Below are 25,680 nucleotides of genomic sequence, written 5' to 3'. Positions count from 1 at the left end.
CACACAGGGGCGGCACTATGCTATATACAGTTATACTCCGCTCACACAGGGGCGGCACTATGCTATATACAGTTATACTTCGCCCACACAGGGCCGGCACTATGCTATATGCAGTTATACTCCGCTCACACAGGGGCGGCACTATGCTATATACAGTTATACTCCGCTCACACAGGGCCGGCACTATGCTATATGCAGTTATACTCCGCTCACACAGGGGCGACACTATGCTATATACAGTTATACTCCGCTCACACAGGGGCGGCACTATGCTATATACAGTTATACTCCGCTCACACAGGGGCGACACTATGCTATATACAGTTATACTCCGCTCACACAGGGCCGGCACTATGCTATATGCAGTTATACTCCGCTCACACAGGGGCGGCACTATGCTATATGCAGTTATACTCCGCTCACACAGGGGCGGCACTATGCTATATACAGTTATACTCCGCTCACACAGGGGCGGCACTATGCTATATACAGTTATACTCCGCCCACACAGGGCCGGCACTATGCTATATGCAGTTATACTCCGCTCACACAGGGGCGGCACTATGCTATATGCAGTTATACTCCGCTCACACAGGGGCGGCACTATGCTATATACAGTTATACTCCGCCCACACAGGGGCGGCACTATGCTATATACAGTTATACTCCGCTCACACAGGGCCGGCACTATGCTATATACAGTTATACTGCGCCCATACAGGGCCGACACTATGCTATATACAGTTATACTCCGCTCACACAGGGGCGACACTATGCTAAATGCAGTTATACTCCGCTCACACAGGGGCGGCACTATGCTATATACAGTTATACTCCGCCCACACAGGGGCGGCACTATGCTATATACCGTTATACTCCGCTCACACAGGGGCGGCACTATGCTATATACAGTTATACTCCGCCCACACAGGGCCGGCACTATGCTATATACAGTTATACTCCGCCCACACAGGGCCGGCACTATGCTATATACCGTTATACTCCGCTCACACAGGGGCGGCACTATGCTATATACAGTTATACTCCGCCCACACAGGGCCGGCACTATGCTATATACAGTTATACTCCGCCCACACAGGGCCGGCACTATGCTATATACCGTTATACTCCGCTCACATAGGGGCGGAGCATTATTATATAACATACATATAGTGTACTGGTCGGTATTATACTCTGCTGTGGACACTCACCTGGCGGCAGCTGCGAGTTGGCTCTTCAGGTTGGGGGCGGCAGGATCGGCAGACAGAGCTTTCGCTGCCAGGAGTAACTTGCTTGATGACAGAGAGATGCTCTTCAGGTTGGAGACCACCTGCGCCTGATCCTCCTTGTTCTGCAGGTAAAAGAAAGGAACCATTGCTAAATCTACCTCTGTACATCCTCCTGTCACATGTCCAGTCTGTTTGTACCCGCGTCTGCCCTGACCTCCTCGTACCCGCGTCCGCCCTGCCCTCCTCGTAACTGCGTCTGCCCTGCCCTCCTCGTAACCGCGTTGCCCTGCCCTCCTCGTAACTGCGTCCGCCCTGCCCTCCTCGTAACCGCGTCCGCCTTGCCCTCCTCGTAACCGCGTTGCCCTGCCCTCCTCGTAACCGCGTCTGCCCTGCCCTCCTCGTAACCGCGTTGCCCTGCCCTCCTCGTAACTGCGTCCGCCCTGCCCTCCTCGTAATCGCGTCCGCCTTGCCCTCCTCGTAACTGCGTCTGCCCTGCCCTCCTCGTAACTGCGTCTGCCCTGCCCTCCTCGTAACCGCGTCTGCCCTGCCCTCCTCGTAACCGCGTCCGCCCTGCCCTCCTCGTAACCGCGTCCGCCCTGCCCTCCTCGTAACCGCGTCCGCCCTGCCCTCCTCGTAACCGCGTCCGCCCTGCCCTCCTCGTAACCGCGTCCGCCCTGCCCTCCTCGTAACCGCGTCCGCCCTGCCCTCCTCGTAACCGCGTCCGCCCTGCCCTCCTCGTAACCGCGTCCGCCCTGCCCTCCTCGTAACCGCGTCCGCCCTGCCCTCCTCGTAACCGCGTCCGCCCTGCCCTCCTCGTAACCGCGTCGCCCTGCCCTCCTCGTACCCGCGTCTGCCCTGCCCTCCTCGTAACCGCGTCGCCCTGCCCTCCTCGTACCCGCGTCTGCCCTGCCCTCCTCGTACCCGCGTCTCTCCTGCCCTCTTCATACCTGCGTCTGCCCTGCCCTCCTCGTACCCGCGTCTCTCCTGCCCTCTTCATACCTGCGTCTGCCCTGCCATCTCCACTCCTGCCTGGAGGAACTCATTGAAGTCCTGTCCATATTTCCCGGAGGCTTTGGCCAGTTCTTGCGCGGTTCCTCGGGACGCCTGCACAAGTTCGTTAGCTGACTGGTTGAGGCCGGCAGCCGCCTGATTCAGCTGACTCTGCGCTTCTTGGAAGTTTTTATTGCTGGGAGGGAACTAAAAAGTAAAGACACAGTGACAGGCAGAGCTATCATAGGGTCGTAATGGTAACAAATGTACAGGAAGGATCAGAGAGATTAACAGCTGCGTGCAGAGCCGCGATGTGGGAAAGGATGGAGCGACACCAAAACAGTGCGGCCAACAGAGAAAGAAAGGCCACAGGGGTGGTAGGAATGGCCAGCTGCGGTGTGGTCAGCCACACTGGGGGGAATGTTCAGCCACGGGGTATGGTCAGCAACGCTGGGGGGGAAAATGGTCAGCCACACTGAGGGAAGGAATGGTCAGCCACACTGAGGGAAGGAATGGTCAGCCACACTGAGGGAAGGAATGGTCAGCCACACTGAGGGAAGGAATGGTCAGCCACACTGAGGGAAGGAATGGTCAGCCACACTGAGGGAAGGAATGGTCAGCCACACTGAGGGAAGGAAAGGTCAGGAACACTGAGGGAAGGAATGGTCAGCCACACTGAGGGAAGGAATGGTCAGCCACACTGAGGGAAGGAATGGTCAGCCACACTGAGGGAAGGAATGGTCAGCCACACTGAGGCAAGGAATGGTCAGCCACACTGAGGGAAGGAGTGGTCAGCCACACTGAGGCAAGGAATGGTCAGCCACACTGAGGCAAGGAATGGTCAGCCACACTGAGGCAAGGAATGGTCAGCCACACTGAGGCAAGGAATGGTCAGTCACACAGAGGGAAGGAATGGTCAGCCACACAGAGGGAAGGAATGGTCAGCCACACAGAGGGAAGGAATGGTGAGCCACACAGAGGGAAGGAATGGTCAGCCACACAGAGGGAAGGAATGGTCAGCCACACTGAGGCAAGGAATGGTCAGCCACACTGAGGCAAGGAATGGTCAGCCACACTGAGGCAAGGAATGGTCAGCCACACTGAGGCAAGGAATGGTCAGCCACACTGAGGCAAGGAATGGTCAGCCATACTGAGGCAAGGAATGGTCAGCCACACTGAGGGAAAGAATGGTCAGCCACACTGAGGGAAGGAATGGTCAGCAACGCTGGGGGGAAAATGGTCAGCCACACTGAGGGAAGGAATAGTCAGCCACACTGTGAGGGGGATGGTCAGCAACACTGGGGGGAATGGTCAGCCATGCTTGGGGAAGGGTTAATGGTCAGCCTTGCTGGGGGAAGCCGCACAAGAAGAAGAGTCCGTAGGGAGAAGGCACTTACAGAGTTGGCCAGGAGCCTCTTGCTGGCTTCGCCGATACTCTTGATGGCGGCATCCACGTCCCTCTGCCCGGGCAGGCAGTTCACGCAGCGGCTCAGCGCCTGGGACACTGCTTTAGCCACCTACAGAGAAATCCATCAGCCTGACGTGCTCTGAACCGCCTGACACGTGACGGCCGCAGATCACCAGTCCTCACCTGAGCCAGTCTCTGCTGCCCCTCAGCGTCAGCAGGTTTACCCACCGCCCTTTTAGCTTCTTCTATAAGATTTCCGGCCTTGTCCATGACGTCTCCGGCGCACTCCAGCATGGCGTTCTGCACAGCCGGATCAGAAGAATTCGCGGCCACCCCTCGACTCGCCTGTGCCAGAGACTTCAAAGCCTGTGCGACATCGCGGGCAGCGCGGCCTGACAAAGAGGAGAAACGTGAGACAGACCGGCTGGTGGGGACGGGAGGGCGGCCAGAGGGGGGACGGGAGAGCGGCCAGAGGGGGGGGGGGCGGGAGGGCGGCCAGAGGGGGGGGGGGGCGGGAGGGCGGCCAGAGGGGGGGGGGGGGCGGGAGGGCGGCCAGAGGGGGGGGGGGACGGGAGGGCGGCCAGAGGGGGGGGGGGACGGGAGGGCGGCCAGAGGGGGCCAGGGGGACGGGGACGGGAGGGCGGCCAGAGGGGGGGGACGGGGACGGGAGGGCGGCCAGAGGGGGGGGGGGACGGGAGGGCGGCCAGAGGGGGGGAGGGGACGGGAGGGCGGCCAGAGGGGGGGGGGACGGGAGGGGGCCAGAGGGGGGGGGGGGGGGACGGGAGGGCGGCCAGAGGGAGGGGGGGGGCGGGAGGGCGGCCAGAGGGAGGGGGGGGGCGGGAGGGCGGCCAGAGGGGGGAGGGAAGGGCGGCCAGGGTGGGGGAGGGGAGAGCGGCCAGAGGGGGGAGGGGAGAGCGGCCAGAGGGGGGAGGGGAGAGCGGCCAGAGGGGGGAGGGGAGGGCGGCCAGAGGGGGGAGGGGAGGGGGGAGGGCTTTCAGAGGGGGGGGACGGAAGGGCGGCCAGAGGGGGGACGGAAGGGCGGCCAGAGGGGGGACGGAAGGGCGGCCAGAGGGGGGACGGAAGGGGGGACGGGAGGGCGGCCAGAGGGGGGAGGGAAGGGTGGCCAGAGGGGGGAGGGGAGAGCGGCCAGAGGGGGGAGGGGAGGGCGGCCAGAGGGGGGAGGGGAGGGCGGCCAGAGGGGGGACGGGAGGGCGGCCAGAGGGGGGACGGAAGGGGGGACGGGAGGGCGGCCAGAGGGGGGAGGGAAGGGTGGCCAGAGGGGGGAGGGGAGAGCGGCCAGAGGGGGGAGGGGAGGGCGGCCAGAGGGGGGAGGGGAGGGGAGGGCGGCCAGAGGGGGGAGGGGAGGGGAGGGCGGCCAGAGGGGGGAGGGGAGGGCGGAAATGGAAGAAAAGACAGAGACCAGCCAGAGGAGACAGACGAGACCGGCCAGAAGACACAGAGGAATAGGCCGGGGAATACTACACACACAGAAGAGACAGCTTGCGTACCAGTATAATTCTCGTTCCCGTGGACGATCTCCCCCAGCAGTTGGGCGATGGATGAGCTCACGGCTTTTGTGCTGCTCCCCAGATCCTGGGAGCATTTCTCCATCTGTGCCAGACAATAATAAGAGTTGTACTCTGCGTCTCCCGCTACGGGCAGTCTCACTGATGTTACTCACCGTCTCACCAGGTAACGGCTGCAGTTTCCCCTCTCTCGCTGCTGCCTTTGCCTCCTGGAGGTCTTGTTCCAAGGATCGAATGAGGCTCAGAGCAGAATCGATCTCCAGAGGACCACAAGCCTCCTGCGCCTGGAAGCGTCACATAAATAATGCCGGAGCTCACTAATAACCTTACAGCCCTGGAGGCCACGTTATGGTCTCGTCAGCCCCTCCTGATAGACCTCCCCTGGTACCTTCTGTGCAGCCGTCCGTAGCTCAGCCAGAGCGGCAGCCAAGTTCTTTGTGCACTGACCGAGCTGCATGGCGGACGCAGGATCTGACACCGTAGGGACAGCGGCTTTTCCAGCGGCGACGAGTTTACCACCGGGCTGAACCAGGAGAAACACATCAGAGGAGAGAATCACAACCCTCATTCTCCACCTCATCCTCCCATATTACATCCTCCGTTACCTGCAGGAAGTTCTGGCTGGCGCTGATCAGCGATAGTTGGGCACTAGGACTGTCCGGCTGGGACTGGCTGCCCCGAACTCCCTGCACCAACATGGGGATCTGATCAGCTACAACCTGCAGCAAGAAAAATGGAGGCAGAGAATCAGTTGGGTTCAGAGGAGGGAAGCGGGGCCGGGGCACAGGTGGAGCGGTGTGTTGGGGAAACAGGGCACGGCAGGGGGCGGAGCAGTCTGAGGCGGAGCACTACGGAGGGGGGCAGAGGACTCACCTTGCAGCTTTGCACCAGCTGTTGTTGGGCGGCGGGGTTCTTGTTGCTGGATGCTGCGTTCTGCGCAGCTGCAATGGTCTGCGTAGCGGAGGCTGCAGCCTGTTTGGCGGCTTGCTAGAGGAAAGACGCGGTACATAGCGTTACGTTTGTGGGGTGCAAAATCGTGCCTTCCTGACACACATGCGCCGTCTCTCCCATTACCTCCAGCTTGTGCACCAGCTTCTTCTTGATGGCGTTCTGTGCGGCTGCGTTGGTCGCCATGCGCAGCCCTTCTGCAGCCTCCCGAAGCTTCTGCTGCTGTTCCTCGCTGTCCGGGTGAGCAGCGGCTCCCTGTAGGAAAAGTCAGAGGAGTCACAACCAAAGACAGAACATGTGGCCCGGGGACGGGGGAGACCCAGAACCCACCTTGGCCGCCTCCACCATCCTGGCGGTGGCATCTGCTAGTAGTTTGGCCGCACTGAGGAGCTTTCGTGAATTCTCCAGGTCGCTCTCCTGCTCGGCATCGGCCTTGATGGCTCCCACGAGATCGGAGGTAGCTTGCGCCAGGATTCGGGCCTGTCGCACCATCTCGCCTGCGATAATACAAGGAGAGGTAATCAGTGGCACCCGGGAGATCCGCCTCCTGCCCCCCGGGAGATCCGCCTCCTGCCCCCCGGGAGATCCGCCTCCTGCCCCCCGGGAGATCCGCCTCCTGCCCCCCGGGAGATCCGCCTCCTGCCCCCCGGGAGATCCGCCTCCTGCCCCCCGGGAGATCCGCCTCCTGCACCGCCCACAACGGGCACAGGATCCGAGCGACACTATGACATCTACTCTGGTCACACTCATAGCTGCAAACTCTGCTTAGAATTAGCATGAGCCATCCAGAAAGTGGACTCTTAAAAGGGCAGTCCCACAATTACAAGTGGTCACCAATCAGCAAGGCAGGAGATAAGCGTTTGCTTGGGTTGCGCTGGATGCAGAATATGGCGGAGTGAGCGCTGTGCTCAGATGTCTCCATCAGTTCCGCAGGCCATGAAGGTCGCAGGAGAGCGCACAGCCGCCCACCACTCAGGGGGATACAAGAGCAGCTCCTTGTGAATGATGTGTGTGCTGGAGACCAGATGGAAGGAAGTCTGACTACACAGGACTGGTGTGTAGTCTGTTGCCATGGTCACACATAGCTCTGCACAGGAGCTGTAGACACATTTCTTATCCCTGCATATGGTGCGTCCATCTAAGACATCTCATGCTCCCTGTGGCTCCCGGCACTCACCGGCATCACCCATGGAGCTGAAGATGTTCTCTGTCACATTCAGGATGGTGTCGGTGGCTTGGTCGTACCGTCCAGTGGAGGGCGCTCCAGATGCATTGTTTTTGATGTGCTGCAGTAAGTCGTTGAGGGCTTGAGTGACAGCAGACGCTGCTACCCCAACGGCCTTCAGCAGCTCGGGGTCTGATGTGGAATCCTTGGAGGACTCCACGCAGCCTTCCACAGACTTGGCCACCTGCTTCCCAGCCTCCAGGAGCTGCTGCTGGCAGACAGGGGAGCTGATTGTGGGGGCCACCACCTGAAAGTAAAAGGATTAGTGGCCATGACGTTATGAGTGAGAGACAACCTATATCTGCCCCACACTGGGCTGACATACCTTCGTGCAGGCCACCAGCTGAGACGTAGACAGGGCACACTGGGTGGCAGCCGCAATAACCTGGGCCTGCTGCACCGGGTCATCTGTCCGCTCCGCCACATTCTTTGCTTTCAGAACTAGAGCCGCCGCCGCGCTCGCTACGGCCTTAGCCAGCTGCATCAGCATGTCCTAGACAGAGAGAGAGCGTCAACAGGAGACTAGCAGTGCTGGAGAATCGTCAAAACCGGAAAAAAAGGACCCACATCAGACATGAACAGATTAGAAGGTGAGAAAGTGATCAACATAGAAAGGATCCAACCCGAGAGTGAAACTGCCAAACCCAGAGGTGACCAGGGACAGCATGCACCCGACCAGCCCCAAAAACACCCCTCACCGGGGAAGAACCAGATACATGGGTCCTCACCCAACTACATCCTGACCAGAACTGTATGGGGACTTCATGCACCCGACCAGCCCCAAACACACCCCTCACCAGGGAAGAACCAGATACACAGGTCCTCACCTAACTACATCCTGACCAGAACGATACAGGGACTGCATGAACCCGACCAGCCCCAAACACACCCCTCACCGGGGAAGAAGCAGATACATGGGTTCTCACCAAACTACATCCTGACCAGAACGATACAGGGACTGCATGCACCCGACCAGCCCCAAACACACCCCTCACCGGGGAAGAACCAGATACATGGGTCCTCACCCAACTACATCCTGACCAGAACTGTATGGGGACTGCATGCACCCGACCAGCTCCTAACACACCCCTCACCAGGGAAGAACCAGATACACAGGTCCTCACCCAACTACATCCTGACCAGAACGATACAGGGACTGCATGCACCCGACCAGCCCCAAACACACCCCTCACCGGGGAAGAACCAGATACACGGGTCCTCACCCAACTACACCCTGACCAGAACTGTATGGGGACTTCATGCACCCGACCAGCCCCAAACACACCCCTCACCAGGGAAGAACCAGATACATGGGTCCTCACCCAACTACATCCTGACCAGAACTGTATGGGGACTTCATGCACCCGACCAGCCCCGAACACACCCCTCACCAGGGAAGAACCAGATACACAGGCCCTCACCCAACTACATCCTGACCAGAACGATACAGGGACTGCATGCACCCGACCAGCCCCAAACACACCCCTCACCAGGGAAGAAGCAGATACATGGGTCCTCACCCAACTACATCCTGACCAGAACGATACAGGGACTGCATGCACCCGACCAGCCCCAAACACGCCCCTCACCGGGGAAGAACCAGATACATGGGTCCTCACCCAACTACATCCTGACCAGAACTGTATGGGGACTGCATGCACCTGACCAGCCCCAAACACACCCCTCACCAGGGAAGAACCAGATACACAGGTCCTCACCCAACTACATCCTGACCAGAACTGTATGGGGACTTCATGCACCCGACCAGCCCCAAACACACCCCTCACCGGGGAAGAACCAGATACATGGGTCCTCACCCAACTACATCCTGACCAGAACGATACAGGGACTGCATGAACCCGACCAGCCCCAAACACACCCCTCACCGGGGAAGAACCAGATATACGGGTCCTCATCCAACTACATCCTGACCAGAACGATACGGGGACTGCATGAACCCGACCAGCCCCAAACACACCCCTCACCGGGGAAGAACCAGATACACGGGTCCTCACCCAACTACATCCTGACCACCTGACCAGAACTGTATGGGGACTTCATGCACCCAACCAGCCCCAAACACCCCCCTCACCAGGGAAGAACCAGATACACAGGTCCTCACCCAACTACATCCTGACCAGAACGATACAGGGACTGCATGCACCCGACCAGCCCCAAACACACCCCTCACCAGGGAAGAACCAGATACACAGGTCCTCACCCAACTACATCCTGACCAGAACGATACAGGGACTGCATGCACCCGACCAGCCCCAAACACACCCCTCACCGGGAAAGAACCAGATACATGGGTCCTCACCCAACTACATCCTGACCAGAACGATACAGGGACTGCATGAACCCGACCAGCCTCAAACACACCCCTCACCAGGGAAGAACCAGATATACGGGTCCTCATCCAACTACATCCTGACCAGAACGATACGGGGACTGCATGAACCTGACCAGCCCCAAACACACCCCTCACCGGGGAAGAACCAGATACACGGGTCCTCACCCAACTATATCTTGACCAGAACTGTATGGGGACTTCATGCACCCGACCAGCCCCAAACACACCCCTCACCAGGGAAGAACCAGATACACAGGTCCTCACCCAACTACATCCTGACCAGAACGATACAGGGACTGCATGCACCCGACCAGCCCCAAACACACCCCTCACCGGGGAAGAACCAGATACACGGGTCCTCACCCAACTACATCGGATTCCCTTTTACGTGGTGGCATGGCTTGATGGACGCAAGTCTTTATTCGGCTTTACAAACTATGTTACTATGTTACATTTTTTTAACAAAATTATGTTAACTAAGCACACTATATTATTTTCATGCACAATACTGCAGGGTATTTGCTCATTATGTTTTTATCTTGAGTTTTGTTTTTTACATCCTGACCAGAGCTGTCCAGGACCGTATGCATCAGACCAGCCCCAAACACCCCCCTCACCATGGAAAAACTAGGAGTAAGTGTCTTGACCAAACTACATCCTGGTCAGTGCTGCCCGAGGACTGTATTCACCTGACCAGCCCCAAAAACCCCCTCCACCCCCAAGGGGAAGAACTAGGAGTAAGTGTCCTGACCCAACTACATCCTGAACAGAGCTTTCCAGGGACCGCATGCACCCGAAGAGCCCCAAACACCCCCCTCACCATGGAAGAACTAGGACTAAGTGTCCTGACCAAACTACATCCTGGTCAGAGCTGTCCGAGGACTGTAGTCACCTGACCAGCCCCAAACACCCCCCCCTCCACCCCAAGGGGAAGAACTAGGAGTAAGTGTCCTGACCCAACTACATCCTGAACAGAGCTTTCCAGGGACTGCATGCACCCGACGAGCCCCAAAACACCCCCCTCACCATGGAAGAACTAGGAGTAAGTGTCCTGACCAAACTACATCCTGGTCAGAGCTGTCCGAGGACTGTAGTCACCTGACCAGCCCCAAAAACCCCCTCCACCCCCAAGGGGAAGAACTAGGAGTAAGTGTCCTGACCCAACTACATCCTGAACAGAGCTTTCCAGGGACCGTATGCATCAGACCAGCCCCAAACACCCCCCTCACCATGGAAAAACTAGGAGTAAGTGTCTTGACCAAACTACATCCTGGTCAGAGCTGCCCGAGGACTGTATTCACCTGACCAGCCCCAAACACACCCCTCACCATGGAAGAACTAGGAGTAAGTGTCCTGACCAAACTACATCCTGGTCAGAGCTGCCCGAGGACTGTATTCACCTGACCAGCCCCAAACACACCCCTCACCATGGAAGAACTAGGAGCAAGTGTCCTGACCCAACTACATCCTGGTCAGAGCTGCCCGAGGACTGTATTCACCTGACCAGCTCCAAACACACCCCTCACCATGGAAGAACTAGGAGTAAGTGTCCTGACCAAACTACATCCTGGTCAGAGCTGCCCGAGGACTGTAGTCACCTGACCAGCCCCAAACACCCCCCCCCCCCCAAGGGGAAGAACTAGGAGTAAGTGTCCTGACCCAACTACATCCTGAACAGAGCTTTCCAGGGACTGCATGCACCCGACGAGCCCCAAACACACCCCTCACCATGGAAGAACTAGGAGTAAGTGTCCTTACCAAACTACATCCTGGTCAGAGCTGTCCGAGAACTGTCACCTGACCAGCCCCAAACACACCCCTCACGAGAGAAGAACTAGGAGTAAGTGTCCTGACCAAACTACATCCTCATCCCCCGAGGAAGCCCACGTGCTGCTCTGAGACCTGTCCCTGCACTGCTCTAGGGCCGGCTCTGCTCAGGCACCTGTCCCTGCACTGCTCTAGGGCCGGCGCTGCTCTGGGACCGGCTCTGCTCTGGCACCTGTCCCTGCACTGCTCTAGGGCCGGCGCTGCTCTGGGACCGGCTCTGCTCTGGCACCTGTCCCTGCACTGCTCTAGGGCCGGCGCTGCTCTGGCACCTGTCCCTGCACTGCTCTAGGGCCGGCGCTGCTCTGGCACCTGTCCCTGCACAGCTCTAGGGCCGGCTCTGCTCTGGGACCTGTTCTGGTGATGCTCCGGGACCTGTCCCTGCACTGCTCTGGGGCCGGCTTTGCTCCAGGACCTGTCCCTGCACTGCTCTGGGGCCGGCGTTGCTCCGGGACCTGTCCCTGCACTGCTCTGGGGCCGGTGTTGCTCCGGGACCTGTCCCTGCACTGCTCTGGGGCCGGCGTTGCTCCGGGACCTGTCCCTGCACTGCTCTGAGGCCGGCGTTGCTCCGGGACCTGTCCCTGCACTGCTCTGGGGACGGCGTTGCTCCGGGACCTGTCCCTGCACTGCTCTGGGGACGGCGTTGCTCCGGGACCTGTCCCTGCACAGCTCTGGGGACGGCGTTGCTCCGGGACCTGTCCCTGCACAGCTCTGGGGACGGCGTTGCTCCGGGACCTGTCCCTGCACTGCTCTGGGGCCGGCGTTGCTCCGGGACCTGTCCCTGCACAGCTCTGGGGCCGGCGTTGCTCGGGGACCTGTCCCTGCACAGCTCTGGGGCCGGCGTTGCTCGGGGACCTGTCCCTGCACAGCTCTGGGGCCGGCGTTGCTCGGGGACCTGTCCCTGCACAGCTCTGGGGCCGGCGTTGCTCGGGGACCTGTCCCTGCACAGCTCTGGGGCCGGCGTTGCTCGGGGACCTGTCCCTGCACAGCTCTGGGGCCGGCGTTGCTCCGGAACTTGCCTCTGCACTGCTCTGGGGCCTGTCCCTGCACTGCTCTGGGGCCGGCGTTGCTCCGGAACTTGTCCCTGCACTGCTCTGGGGCCGGCGTTGCTCCGGGACCTGTCCCTGCACTGCTCTGGGGCCGGCGTTGCTCCGGGACCTGTCCCTGCACTGCTCTGGGGCCGGCGTTGCTCCGGGACTTGTCCCTGCACTGGGGCCGGTGTTGCTCCGGGACTTGTCCCTGCACTGCTCTGGGGACGGCGTTGCTCCGGGACCTGTCCCTGCACAGCTCTGGGGACGGCGTTGCTCCGGGACCTGTCCCTGCACAGCTCTGGGGACGGCGTTGCTCCGGGACCTGTCCCTGCACTGCTCTGGGGCCGGCGTTGCTCCGGGACCGGCGTTGCTCGGGGACCTGTCCCTGCACAGCTCTGGGGCCGGCGTTGCTCGGGGACCTGTCCCTGCACAGCTCTGGGGCCGGCGTTGCTCGGGGACCTGTCCCTGCACAGCTCTGGGGCCGGCGTTGCTCGGGGACCTGTCCCTGCACAGCTCTGGGGCCGGCGTTGCTCGGGGACCTGTCCCTGCACAGCTCTGGGGCCGGCGTTGCTCCGGAACTTGCCTCTGCACTGCTCTGGGGCCTGTCCCTGCACTGCTCTGGGGCCGGCGTTGCTCCGGAACTTGTCCCTGCACTGCTCTGGGGCCGGCGTTGCTCCGGGACCTGTCCCTGCACTGCTCTGGGGCCGGCGTTGCTCCGGGACCTGTCCCTGCACTGCTCTGGGGCCGGCGTTGCTCCGGGACTTGTCCCTGCACTGGGGCCGGTGTTGCTCCGGGACTTGTCCCTGCACTGCTCTGGGGCCGGCGTTGCTCTGGGACTTGTCCCTGCACTGCTCTGGGGCCGGCGTTGCTCTGGGACTTGTCCCTGCACTGCTCTGGGGCCGGCGTTGATCTGGGACCTGTCCCTGCTCTGGGGCCGGCGTTGCTCCGGGACTTGTCCCTGCACTGGAGCCAGCGTTGCTCTGGGACTTGTCCCTGCACTGCTCTGGGGCCGGCGTTGCTCTGGGACTTGTCCCTGCACTGCTGTGGGGCCGGCGTTGCTCTGGGACTTGTCCCTGCACTGCTCTGGGGCCGGCGTTGATCTGGGACCTGTCCCTGCTCTGGGGCCGGCGTTGCTCCGGGACTTGTCCCTGCACTGGAGCCAGCGTTGCTCCAGGACTTGTCCCTGCACTGCTCTGGGGGCCAGCACCTCTATCACGAGCTGCTTAGAACGGGTTGTGCCGGCCGATCCTTAGAGTTTTCTCCATTGCTTCCATGTGCTCCTCCTTGTATCTCACATTGTCCCCCTGTGGACCAGCAGCCTGTCCCGGATATGTGCTGTCTGGTATAGCGGTACGCAGTGACTGGACACGTGTCAGTGCTATGGCAGTTACAGCAGCCACCGTCAGTCCATCACCGTCAGTCCATCACTTGGTGCAGCTGTGATGCAGTTTCCAGGAATACATTGTATCCTGCACAATCTCCTTTCTCTCTCACAATATTTACAGGAAACTTGTCAGCAGGTTTTAGCTGTGTAATCTGAGAGCAGCATGGTGCTGGGGAGAGACCCTGATTGCAGTCATGTGTCACTTACTGGGCTGCTTGCTGCAGTTTTGATATATTCCGTTTTCTCTCTGCTATAGATGTAGCAGTGTTCAGATGTGTATAAACCCGCCCACACCACTCATTGGCAACACTGTGCATAGGCAGAAAGCTGCCAATCAGTGGTGAGGGCGGGGTTATAGCCAGACTGGCCTGCATATGAGTCCTAGTTCTGTAGTGATAATGTCCTGCTTATAAAACCCTGATTGTGTCAGTAAGTCACATCCCTGGACTCTTTTTTTGTCCTACATTATGCTGCTCTCAGTCTAAAAAGCGAAAACTTGCTGACAGATTCCCTCTAAGAAAATAAAGGGGATCTGCACTTCAGAAATGGTCCCTGACATAAAGCACGCTGTCCCCTAGCTTGGACGCCCAGGAATCAGCAGTAATCAGGCACCCTGCAGCCGGACTGTAAGAATGCATTTTATCCACAGCACCCCCGCAGGATAAATTAAGTATCACACAGAAGCCATTGCAATCAATGGATTCTGTGTGTAAAGAAGGGCAGGACGGGTCCTCCAGTACGTGACACTCTATACACCCACTGTCCAGTCTGCACGGAGAACCCCTCTGAAAACACAGAACTTATTAATAGGGTCTTATAAAACTTAGATTTTCTAAGGCAAGTGTGAATGCAAAACACGGCGCCAACTGCGGTGAATAACCAGGCGGAGAACCTCAGAGCACCCGTGACCAAGAGCCCCAGCCAAGCAGCAGAATGAGCCCGAAATCAGGAAAAATGATTAAAATAATCAAATTATTAAAGGAGAAGATTCCAGATTAACCCTTCAATCACCGGAACCAAGACCCCACACCAGGAAGCTACAGAACAGATAACAGAAAGGAGCTCCTTATGTTACCGTCCTCTGCTCGGACATTGAGGTGGGAGTGCGAGTGGCTCTGGCTGCCGACATCTGTGGGAATCCACAAAAGTGGAAATGTGGACAAGAACCCAAAAATGTACACACAGAAGAACAAGTGGAGGAATGAGATCGACAGAGGACACATTGTATACAGACACCAATGGAGGCGAGGTCCTCCCAAACAAGACGCCAATACGTGAGAAATAAAGGAACCGATCCAGGTAAAGACAAGGTCCTATCATAGAGGTGCTCATAAAGAGAGAGCGAAAAGGAGGAGCCACGGGGACAATCAGGAAGGAGGAGGAGACACGGGGGATGATCTACAGGAAGGAGGAGGAGACACAGAATCTACGGGGAGGAGGAGGAGACACAGACAATCTACGGGGAGGAGGAGGAGCCACGGGGACAATCAGGAAGAAGGAGGAGACACGGGGGATGATCTACAGGAAGGAGGAGGAGACACAGACAATCTACGGGGAGGAGGAGGAGCCACGGGGACAATCAGGAAGAAGGAGGAGACACGGGGGATGATCTACAGGAAGGAGGAGGAACCACGGGGACGATCCACAGGAAGGAGGAGGAGACACAGAATCTACGGGGAGGAGGAGGAGCCACGGGGACAATCAGGAAGAAGGAGGAGACACGGGGGATGATCTACAGGAAGGAGGAGGAGACACAGACAATCTACGGGGAGGAGGAGGAGACACAGACAATCTACGGGGAGGAGGAGGAGCCACGGGGACAATCAGGAAGAAGGAGGAGACACGGGGGATGATCTACAGGAAGGAGGAGAAGCCACAGACAATCTACGGGGAGGAGGAGGAGACACAGACAATCTACGGGGAGGAGGAGGAGCCACGGGGACAATCAACAGGAAAGACGGAGCCACGGGGACGATCTACAGGAAGGAGGAGGAGCCACGGGGACGATCCACAGGAAGGAGGAGGAGACACAGACAATCTACGGGGAGGAGGAGGAGCCACGGGGACAATCCACAGGAAGGAGGAGGAGACACAGACAATCTACAGGGAGGAGGAGGAGCCACGGGGACAATCCACAGGAAGGAGGAGGAGACACAGACAATCTACGGGGAGGAGGAGGAGCCACGGGGACAATCCACAGGAAGGAGGAGGAGACACAGACAATCTACGGGGAGGAGGAGGAGCCACGGGGACAATCCACAGGAAGGAGGAGGAGACACAGACAATCTACGGGGAGGAGGAGGAGCCACGGGGACAATCAGGAAGGAGGAGGAGACACGGGGGATGATCTACAGGAAGGAGGAGGAGCCACAGACAATCTACGGGGAGGAGGAGGAGACACGGGGACGATCCACAGGAAGGAGGAGGAGCCACGGGGACGATCCACAGGAAGGAGGAGGAGCCACGGGGACGATCCACAGGAAGGAGGAGGAGACACAGACAATCTACGGGGAGGAGGAGGAGCCACGGGGACAATCCACAGGAAGGAGGAGGAGACACAGACAATCTACGGGGAGGAGGAGGAGCCACGGGGACAATCAACAGGAAAGACGGAGCCACGGGGACGATCCACAGGAAGGAGGAGGAGACACAGACAATCTACAGGGAGGAGGAGACAGACAATCTAGAGGAAGGAGGAGGAGCCACGGGGACGATCCACAGGAAGGAGGAGGAGGAGCCACGGGGACGATCCACAGGAAGGAGGAGGAGCCACGGGGACGATCTAAAGGAAGGAGGAGGAGCCACGGGGACGATCCACAGGAAGGAGGAGGAGACACAGACAATCTACGGGGAGGAGGAGGAGACACAATCTACAGGAAGGAGGAGGAGCCACGGGGACGATCCACAGGAAGGAGGAGGAGACACAGACAATCTACGGGGAGGAGGAGGAGCCACGGGGACAATCAACAGGAAAGAAGGAGCCACGGGGACGATCCACAGGAAGGAGGAGGAGACACAGACAATCTACAGGGAGGAGGAGGAGCCACGGGGACAATCAACAGGAAAGACGGAGCCACGGGGACGATCCACAGGAAGGAGGAGGAGACACAGACAATCTACGGGGAGGAGGAGACAGACAATCTACAGGAAGGAGGAGGAGCCACGGGGACGATCCACAGGAAGGAGGAGGAGCCACGGGGACGATCCACAGGAAGGAGGAGGAGCCACGGGGACGATCCACAGGAAGGAGGAGGAGCCACGGGGACGATCCACAGGAAGGAGGAGGAGCCACGGGGACGATCCACAGGAAGGAGGAGGAGCCACGGGGACAATCAACAGGAAGGAGGAGGAGACACGGGGACGATCTACAGGAAGGGGGAGGAGCCACGGGGACGATCCACAGGAAGGAGGAGGAGACACAGACAATCTACGGGGAGGAGGAGGAGCCACGGGGACAATCCACAGGAAGGAGGAGGAGACACAGACAATCTACAGGGAGGAGGAGGAGCCACGGGGACAATCCACAGGAAGGAGGAGGAGACACAGACAATCTACGGGGAGGAGGAGGAGCCACGGGGACAATCAACTGGAATGAGACGGAGCCACGGGGACGATCTACAGGAAGGAGGAGCCACGGGGACAATCAACAGGAATGAGACGGAGTCACGGGGACGATCTACAGGAAGGAGGAGCAGCCACGGGGACAATCCACAGGGAAAAGATAAAAGACACGGGGACAATCTACGGGGAGGAGGAGGAGACACGAGGACAATCTACGGGAAGGAGGAGGAGCCACGGGGACAATCTACGGGAAGGAGGAGGAGCCACGGGGACAATCAACAGGAATGAGACGGAGCCACGGGGACAATCAACAGGAATGAGACGGAGCCACGGGGACGATCAACAGGAAGGAGGAGGAGCCATGGGGATGATCTACAGGAAGGAGGGGGAGCCACGGGGACAATCCACAGGGAAAAGGAAAAGACAAGGGGACAATCTACGGGAAGGAGGAGGAGACATGGGGACAATCTACGGGAAGGAGGAGGAAACAAGGGACAATCTATGGGAAGGAGGAGCAGCCACGGGGACACTCTACAGGAAGGAGGAGGAGCCACGGGAACAATCCACAGGAATGAGACGCAGCCAAGGGGACAATCCACAGGGAAAAGGAAGAGACACGGGACAATCTATGGGAAGGAGGAGCCGCCACGGGGACGATCCACAGGGAAAAGGAAAAGACACGGGGACAATCTACGGGGAGGAGGAGGAGACACGAGGACAATCTACAGGAAGGAGGAGGAGCCACGGGGACAATCCACAGGGAAAAGGAAAAGACATGGGGACAATCTACGGGGAGGAGGAGGAGACACGAGGACAATCTACAGGAAGGAGGAGGAGCCACGGGGACAATCCACAGGGAAAAGGAAAAGACATGGGGACAATCTATGGGAAGGAGGAGCAGCCACGGGGATAATCTGCGGGAAGGAGGAGGAGCCACGGGGACATTCTACAGGAAGGACGAGGAGACAATCTACAGGAAGGAGCCGCAGAAAAAAAAAATCTACAGTTAGAAGGAGGAGGAGCCACAGGAACAATCTACATCTACAGGAAGCAGGAGGGGACACAGGGATAATATACATCTACAGGAAGAGGAGGGGACACAGGAACAATCTACATCTACAGGAAGAGGAGGGGACACAGGAACAATCTACATCTACAGGAAGCAGGAGGGGACACAGGAACAATCTACATCTACAGGAAGCAGGAGGGGACACAGGGATAATCTTCATCTAAAGGAAGCCTGAGGGAACAAAGGGATAATCACATCTACAGGAAGAGGAGGGGACACAGGGATAATCACATCTACAGGAAGAGGAGAGGACACAGGGATAATCACATCTACAGGAAGAGGAGAGGACACAGGGATAATCACATGTACAGGAAAAGGAGGGGGACACAGGGATAATCACATCTACAGGAAGAGGAGAGGACACAGGGATAATCACATCTACAGGAAGAGGAGAGGACACAGGGATAATCACATCTACAGGAAAAGAAGGGGACACAGGGATAATCTACATTACAGGAAGAGGAGGAGACACAGGGGACAAAGGGATAATCTACATCTACAGGAAGAGGAGGGGACACAGGTAAAATCTGCATTACAGGAAGAGGAGGACACAAAGATAATCTACATCTACAGGAAGAGGAGGGGACACAGGTATAATCTGCATTACAGGAAGAGGAGAGGACACAGGGATAATCACATCTACAGGAAGAGGAGGGGACACTGGGATAATCTACATCTACAGGAAGAGGAGGGGACACAGGAATAATCTACATCTACAGGAAGAGGAGGGGACACAGGGATAATCTACAGGAAGAGGAGACAGGGATAATCACATCTACAGGAAGAGGAGGGGACAAAGGGATAACCTACATCTACAGGAAGAGGAAGGGGCACAGGGATAATCACATCTACAGGAAGAGGAGGGTGCACAGGTATAATCTACATCTACAGGAAGAGGAGGGGACATAGGGATAATCACATCTACAGGAAGAGGAGGACACAGATAATCTACATCTACAGGAAGAGGAGGGGACACAGGTATAATCTGTATTACAGGAAGAGGAGGAGACACAGGGATAATCACATCTACAGGAAGAGGAGGGGACACAGGGATAATCACATCTACAGGAAGAGGAGGGGACACAGGTATAATCTACATCTACAGGAAGAGGAGGAGACACAGGGATAATCACATCTACAGGAAGAGGAAGACACAGATAATCTACATCTACAGGAAGAGGAGGGGACACAGGTATAATCTGCATTACAGGAAGAGGAGGAGACACAGGGATAATCACATCTACAGGAAGAGAAGGGGACATTGGGATAATCACATCTACAGGAAGAGGAGGGGACAGAGGTATAATCTGCATTACAGGAAGAGGAGGAGACATTGAGATAATCTACATCTACAGGAAGAGGAGGGGACACAGGGATAATCTACAGGAAGAGGAGGAGACAGGGATAATCACATCTACAGGAAGAGGAGGGGACAAAGGGATAATCTACATCTACAGGAAGAGGAGGGGGCACAGGGATAATCACATCTACAGGAAGAGGAGGGGACAAAGGGATAATCTACATCTACAGGAAGAGGAGGGGGCACAGGGATAATCACATCTACAGGAAGAGGAGGGGACACAGGTATAATCTACATCTACAGGAAGAGGAGGACACAAAGATAATCTACATCTACAGGAAGAGGAGGGGACACAGGGATAATCACATCTAAAGGAAGAGGAGGGGACACGGGGATAATCACATCTACAGGAAGAGGAGGGGACAAAGGGATAATCTACATCTACAGGAAGAGGAGGGGACACAGGTATAATCTGCATTACAGGAAGAGGAGGAGACAAAGGGATAATCACATCTACAGGAAGAGGAGGGGACACAGGGATAATCAAATCTACAGGAAGAGGAGGGTACACAGGGATAATCTACATCTACAGGAAGAGGAGGGGACATAGGGATAATCACATCTACAGGGAGAGGAGGACACAAAGATAATCTACATCTACAGGAAGAGGAGGGGACACAGGTATAATCTGAATTACAGGAAGAGGAGGAGACACAGGGATAATCTACATCTACAGGAAGAGGAGGGGACATAGGGATAATCACATCTACAGGGAGAGGAGGACACAAAGATAATCTACATCTACAGGAAGAGGAGGGGACACAGGGATAATCACATCTACAGGAAGAGGAGGGGACACAGGGATAATCTACATCTACAGGAAGAGGAGGAGACACAGGGATAATCACATCTACAGGAAGAGGAGGACACAGATAATCTACATCTACAGGAAGAGGAGGGGACACGTATAATCTGCATTACAGGAAGAGGAGGAGACACAGGGATAATCACATCTACAGGAAGAGAAGGGGACATTGGGATAATCACATCTACAGGAAGAGGAGGGGACACAGGTATAATCTGCATTACAGGAAGAGGAGGAGACATTGAGATAATCTACATCTACAGGAAGAGGAGGGGACACAGGGATAATCTACAGGAAGAGGAGGAAACAGGGATAATCACATCTACAGGAAGAGGAGGGGACAAAGGGATAATCTACATCTACAGGAAGAGGAGGGGGCACAGGGATAATCACATCTACAGGAAGAGGAGGGGACAAAGGGATAATCTACATCTACAGGAAGAGGAGGGGGCACAGGGATAATCACATCTACAGGAAGAGGAGGGGACACAGGTATAATCTATTTCTACAGGAAGAGGAGGACACAAAGATAATCTACATCTACAGGAAGAGGAGGGGACACAGGGATAATCACATCTAAAGGAAGAGGAGGGGACACAGGGATAATCACATCTAAAGGAAGAGGAGGGGACACGGGGATAATCACATCTACAGGAAGAGGAGGGGACAAAGGGATAATCTACATCTACAGGAAGAGGAGGGGACACAGGTATAATCTGCATTACAGGAAGAGGAGGAGACAAAGGGATAATCACATCTACAGGAAGAGGAGGGGACACAGGGATAATCAAATCTACAGGAAGAGGAGGGTACACAGGGATAATCTACATCTACAGGAAGAGGAGGGGACATAGGGATAATCACATCTACAGGGAGAGGAGGACACAAAGATAATCTACATCTACAGGAAGAGGAGGGGACACAGGTATAATCTGAATTACAGGAAGAGGAGGGGACATAGGGATAATCTACATCTACAGGAAGAGGAGGGGATACAGGGATAATCTACATCTACAGGAAGAGGAGGGGACATAGGGATAATCACATCTACAGGAAGAGGAGGACACAAAGATAATCTACATCTACAGGAAGAGGAGGGGACACAGGGATAATCACATCTAAAGGAAGAGGAGGGGACACAGGGATAATCACATCTACAGGAAGAGGAGGGGACAAAGGGATAATCTACATCTACAGGAAGAGGAGGGGACATAGGGATAATCACATCTACAGGAAGAGGAGGACACAAAGATAATCTACATCTACAGGAAGAGAAGGGGATACAGGGATAATCACATCTACAAGAAGAGGAGGGAATAAAAGGATAATCTACATCTACAGGAAGAGGAGGGGATACAGGGATAATCTAGAATCATAGAATATTAGAGTTGGAAGGGACCTCCTGGGTCATCGTGTCCAACCCCCTGCTCAAAGCAGGATTCACTGAACCATCTCAGACAGATGTCTGTCCAGCCTCTAATTGAAGACTTCCATTGACGGAGAACTCACCACCTCTCGTGGCCGCCTGGTCCACTCATTGATCACCCTTACTGTCAAAAAGATTTTTCTAATATCTAATCTGCATCTTCTCCCATTCAGTTTCGTCCCATTGTTTCTCGTGTTTCCATGTGTAAATGATAATAAGGATGATCCCTCTATGCTGTGACAGCCCTTCAGATATTTGTAGACAGCTATTAAGTCTCCTCTTAGCCTTCTTGTTTGTAAGCTAAACATTCCCAGATCCTTTAACCATTCCTCGTAAAACATAGTTTGCAGTCTGTTCACCATCCTGGTAGCTCATCTCTGAACTTGCTCCAATTTTTCAATGTCTTTTCTAAAATGAGGTGCCCAGAACTGGACACAGTATTTCAGATGAGGTCTGACCAAGGAGGAGTAGAGGGAGATGATTACTCCATGTGATCTAGACTATGCTTCTCTTAAAACATCCCAGAACTGTGTTCGCCTTTTTTGCTGCTGCATCACTCTGTTGACTCATGTGCAGTCTGTGATCTATTAGTATACCTAAGTCTTTTTCACATGAGCTGTTGCTTAGTTCTATTCCTCCCATTCTGTAGATGTAATTTTAGTTTCTCTTGCCCAGATGTAAAATTTTGCATTTTTCCTTGTTCAATACCATTCTATTAGTCGCTGCCCATTGTTCAAGCTTATCTAGATCCTTCTGAATCCTTTCTCTAGTGTTGGCTATCCCTCCTAGCTTTGCATTGTCTGTAAATTGGATTAGTTTACCTTCAGTTCCCTTATCTTGATCATTTATAAAAATGTTGGACAACACAGTGGCCAGGACAGAGCCTTGTGGTACCCCACTTGAAACACTCTTCCAACTGGATGTGCAATCATTTAATACCACTCTTTGAGTCCGACCACTGAGCCCATTATGAATCCGCCTAACCGTACCCTTGCCAACCCCATACTTGGTCACTTTTTCAATAAGGATAGTATGAGATAATTTATAAAATTCTCTGTTGAAGTCGAGATATACTATAACCACCGCATTTTCTTGATCCACCCAGTCAGTGATTCCATCATAGAAAGAAATTAGATTAGTCTGGAATGACTTATTTGCAACAGAGCCATGCTGCCTCTGGTTAATTACTGTATTCTTATCCAAGTACTTACTTACAAGCTGATTAATAATTTGTTCAAAGATCTTTCCTGGTATAGAAGTTAGACTCACTGGTCAGATCTTCTTTCATTTTTTTTGAAGACAGGGATAACATTTGCCCTTCTCCAATCTTCCGGGACTTCTCCTGTTCTCCAGGAATTTTCAAGGATTCTGGCTAGTGGTTCTGCAATTTCCTCTGCCATCTCTTTCAGTACCCTGGGATGTAATTCATCTGGACCAGGAGATGTAAATTAATGTAAATTAGCTAAGTGTTCCCTCACCATCTCTCTGTTTATAGATAGTATGGATTCTTCAATTCCTTCAATAGTACAATGAAGATCAGTTGATGTTACATTTGCTTTATTAGAGAACACAGATGCAAAATAGGAATTTAAAAGTTCGGCCTTCTCAACATCATTTTTGACCACTTCACCCTTTTCATCCTGTAAAAATCCTATAGCATCTTTGACTTTTCTTCTGCTTTTGACATACCTCCAAAATCCACTTTTACTGCTTTTGGTCTCCCTTGCAAGCCTCACTTCATTACTGGCTTTAGCTCTTCTAACTCTTGCCTTGCATTATATTCCTCTTTAGATATGCCCCCCTTTTTCCATTTAACATTCATTTCTTTTTTCAGGAAGTGTTGGAGTTTTCTCTTCATCCATCCTGGTCTCTTAAAAGGCTTCCAATTCTTCCTTCTTTTCGAGATTGTTACGGATTGTGCAGTGAGAATTTCATTCAGCAAAATCTTCCATCCTTCTTAGACATTTCTGTCCTTTGGAACATCCAGCTATTGGCCCTTTTCTACACTCATTCTGAGTTCATTAAAATCTGCCTTCTGAAGTCCAACCTTAAAGTCCTCGCAGGTCTTCCTCTTCTTGTGATCCAAAATTCAAGTATAGCATGAGTGCTGCCTCTTAAATTCCCAGCCACCTTTACTTTCTGAACCATTTCCTCCCTGTTGATAAAAATTAGGTCCAAGATGGCAGATCCTCTTGTTCGCTCTTCTCTCTTTTGAAAGACAAAATGGGCAACGAGAGAAGAGAAGAATTTTCTGGACCCATTACTTTTGCCTGAGAGATTCCCAACAAATATCTCGATAGTTAAATTCTCCCATGATCACTATGTCATACTTTTTTGAGAATGAAGACATTTGATGTATAAAGAGTTTATCAATATCTTCAGTCTGTCCAGGTGGCCTATATTAAATACCTACAATAGTGTCCTTTCTGTTCTTCTCTCCTTGTACTCTTACCTAAACAGTTTCTACAGAGCTACCATTCTCTGAAGCTTGGATCTCTGTGGAGATATACGCTTTTCTAACATACAATGCGACACCTCCTCCTCTCTTGTTAAGCCTGTTTCTAATAAATAAGTTGTAGCCTTCAAGGTTTTATTCAATCTACAGGAAGAGGAGGACACAAAGATAATCTAAATCTACATAAAGAGGAGGGGACACAGGGATAATCTACATCTACAGGAAGAGGAGAAGACACAGGGATAATCTACATCTACAGGAAGAGGAGAAGACACAGGGATAATCTACATCTACAGGAAGAGGAGGGGACACAGGGATAATCTACATCTACAGGAAGAGGAGGGGACACAGGAATAATCTACATCTACAGGAAGAGGAGGGGACACAGGGATCATCTACATCTACATAAATAGGAGGGGACACAGGGATCATCTACATCTACAGGAAGAGGAGGGGACACAGGGATAATCTACATCTACATAAAGAGGGGGGGGGCAAAGGGATAATCACATCTACAGGAAGAGGAGGGGACACAGGGATAATCTACATCTACAGGAAGACGAGAAGACACAGGGATAATCTACATCTACAGGAAGAGGAGGGGACACAGGGATAATCTACATCTACATAAAGAGGGGGGGGCAAAGGGATAATCTACATCTACAGGAAGAGGAGAAGACACAGGGATATTCTACATCTACAGGAAGAGGAGGGGACACAGGGATAATCTACATCTACATAAAGAGGGGGGGGCAAAGGGATAATCTACATCTACAGGAAGAGGAGAAGACACAGGGATAATCTACATCTACAGGAAGAGGAGAAGACACAGGGATATTCTACATCTACAGGAAGAGGAGAAGACACAGGGATAATCTACATCTACAGGAAGAGGAGGGGACACAGGGATAATCTAAATCTACATAAAGAGGAGGTGACACAGGGATAATCTACATCTACAGGAAGAGGAGAAGACACAGGGATAATCTACATCTACATAAAGAGGAGGTGACACAGGGATAATCTACATCTACAGGAAGAGGAGGGGACACAGGGATAATCTACATCTACAGGAAGAGGAGGGGA

General features: G+C 54.8%; 1 protein-coding gene across 3 annotated transcripts in view; it reads right to left on the bottom strand.

The window, feature by feature from the left end:
• Window positions 1–25,680, bottom strand: part of TLN1 (talin 1) — a 115,584-nt gene that overhangs the window by 27,085 nt on the left and 62,819 nt on the right. For 2 of the 3 annotated variants that reach the window (XM_073684474.1, XM_073684479.1), the window contains exons 18-31: window positions 14,994–15,047; window positions 7,652–7,819; window positions 7,279–7,573; window positions 6,432–6,598; window positions 6,228–6,356; window positions 6,027–6,140; window positions 5,759–5,872; window positions 5,542–5,676; window positions 5,309–5,437; window positions 5,136–5,238; window positions 3,811–4,019; window positions 3,617–3,736; window positions 2,229–2,426; window positions 1,212–1,351 (exon numbers count right to left, since the gene is read on the bottom strand). In XM_073684474.1, coding sequence (XP_073540575.1) covers window positions 1,212–1,351; window positions 2,229–2,426; window positions 3,617–3,736; window positions 3,811–4,019; window positions 5,136–5,238; window positions 5,309–5,437; window positions 5,542–5,676; window positions 5,759–5,872; window positions 6,027–6,140; window positions 6,228–6,356; window positions 6,432–6,598; window positions 7,279–7,573; window positions 7,652–7,819; window positions 14,994–15,047 — 2,075 coding nt within the window. The remainder of the gene's footprint in view (window positions 1–1,211; window positions 1,352–2,228; window positions 2,427–3,616; window positions 3,737–3,810; window positions 4,020–5,135; window positions 5,239–5,308; window positions 5,438–5,541; window positions 5,677–5,758; window positions 5,873–6,026; window positions 6,141–6,227; window positions 6,357–6,431; window positions 6,599–7,278; window positions 7,574–7,651; window positions 7,820–14,993; window positions 15,048–25,680) is intronic. The other variant, XM_073684488.1, reaches the window with a different exon arrangement.

This window comes from Phyllobates terribilis, unplaced genomic scaffold (genome assembly GCF_046119375.1).
Source record: "Phyllobates terribilis strain yellow unplaced genomic scaffold, ASM4611937v1 Scaffold_1__5_contigs__length_1240528914, whole genome shotgun sequence".
Classification (NCBI taxonomy): domain Eukaryota; kingdom Metazoa; phylum Chordata; class Amphibia; order Anura; family Dendrobatidae; genus Phyllobates; species Phyllobates terribilis.
This window is presented reverse-complemented; position numbering and strand designations above follow the sequence as displayed.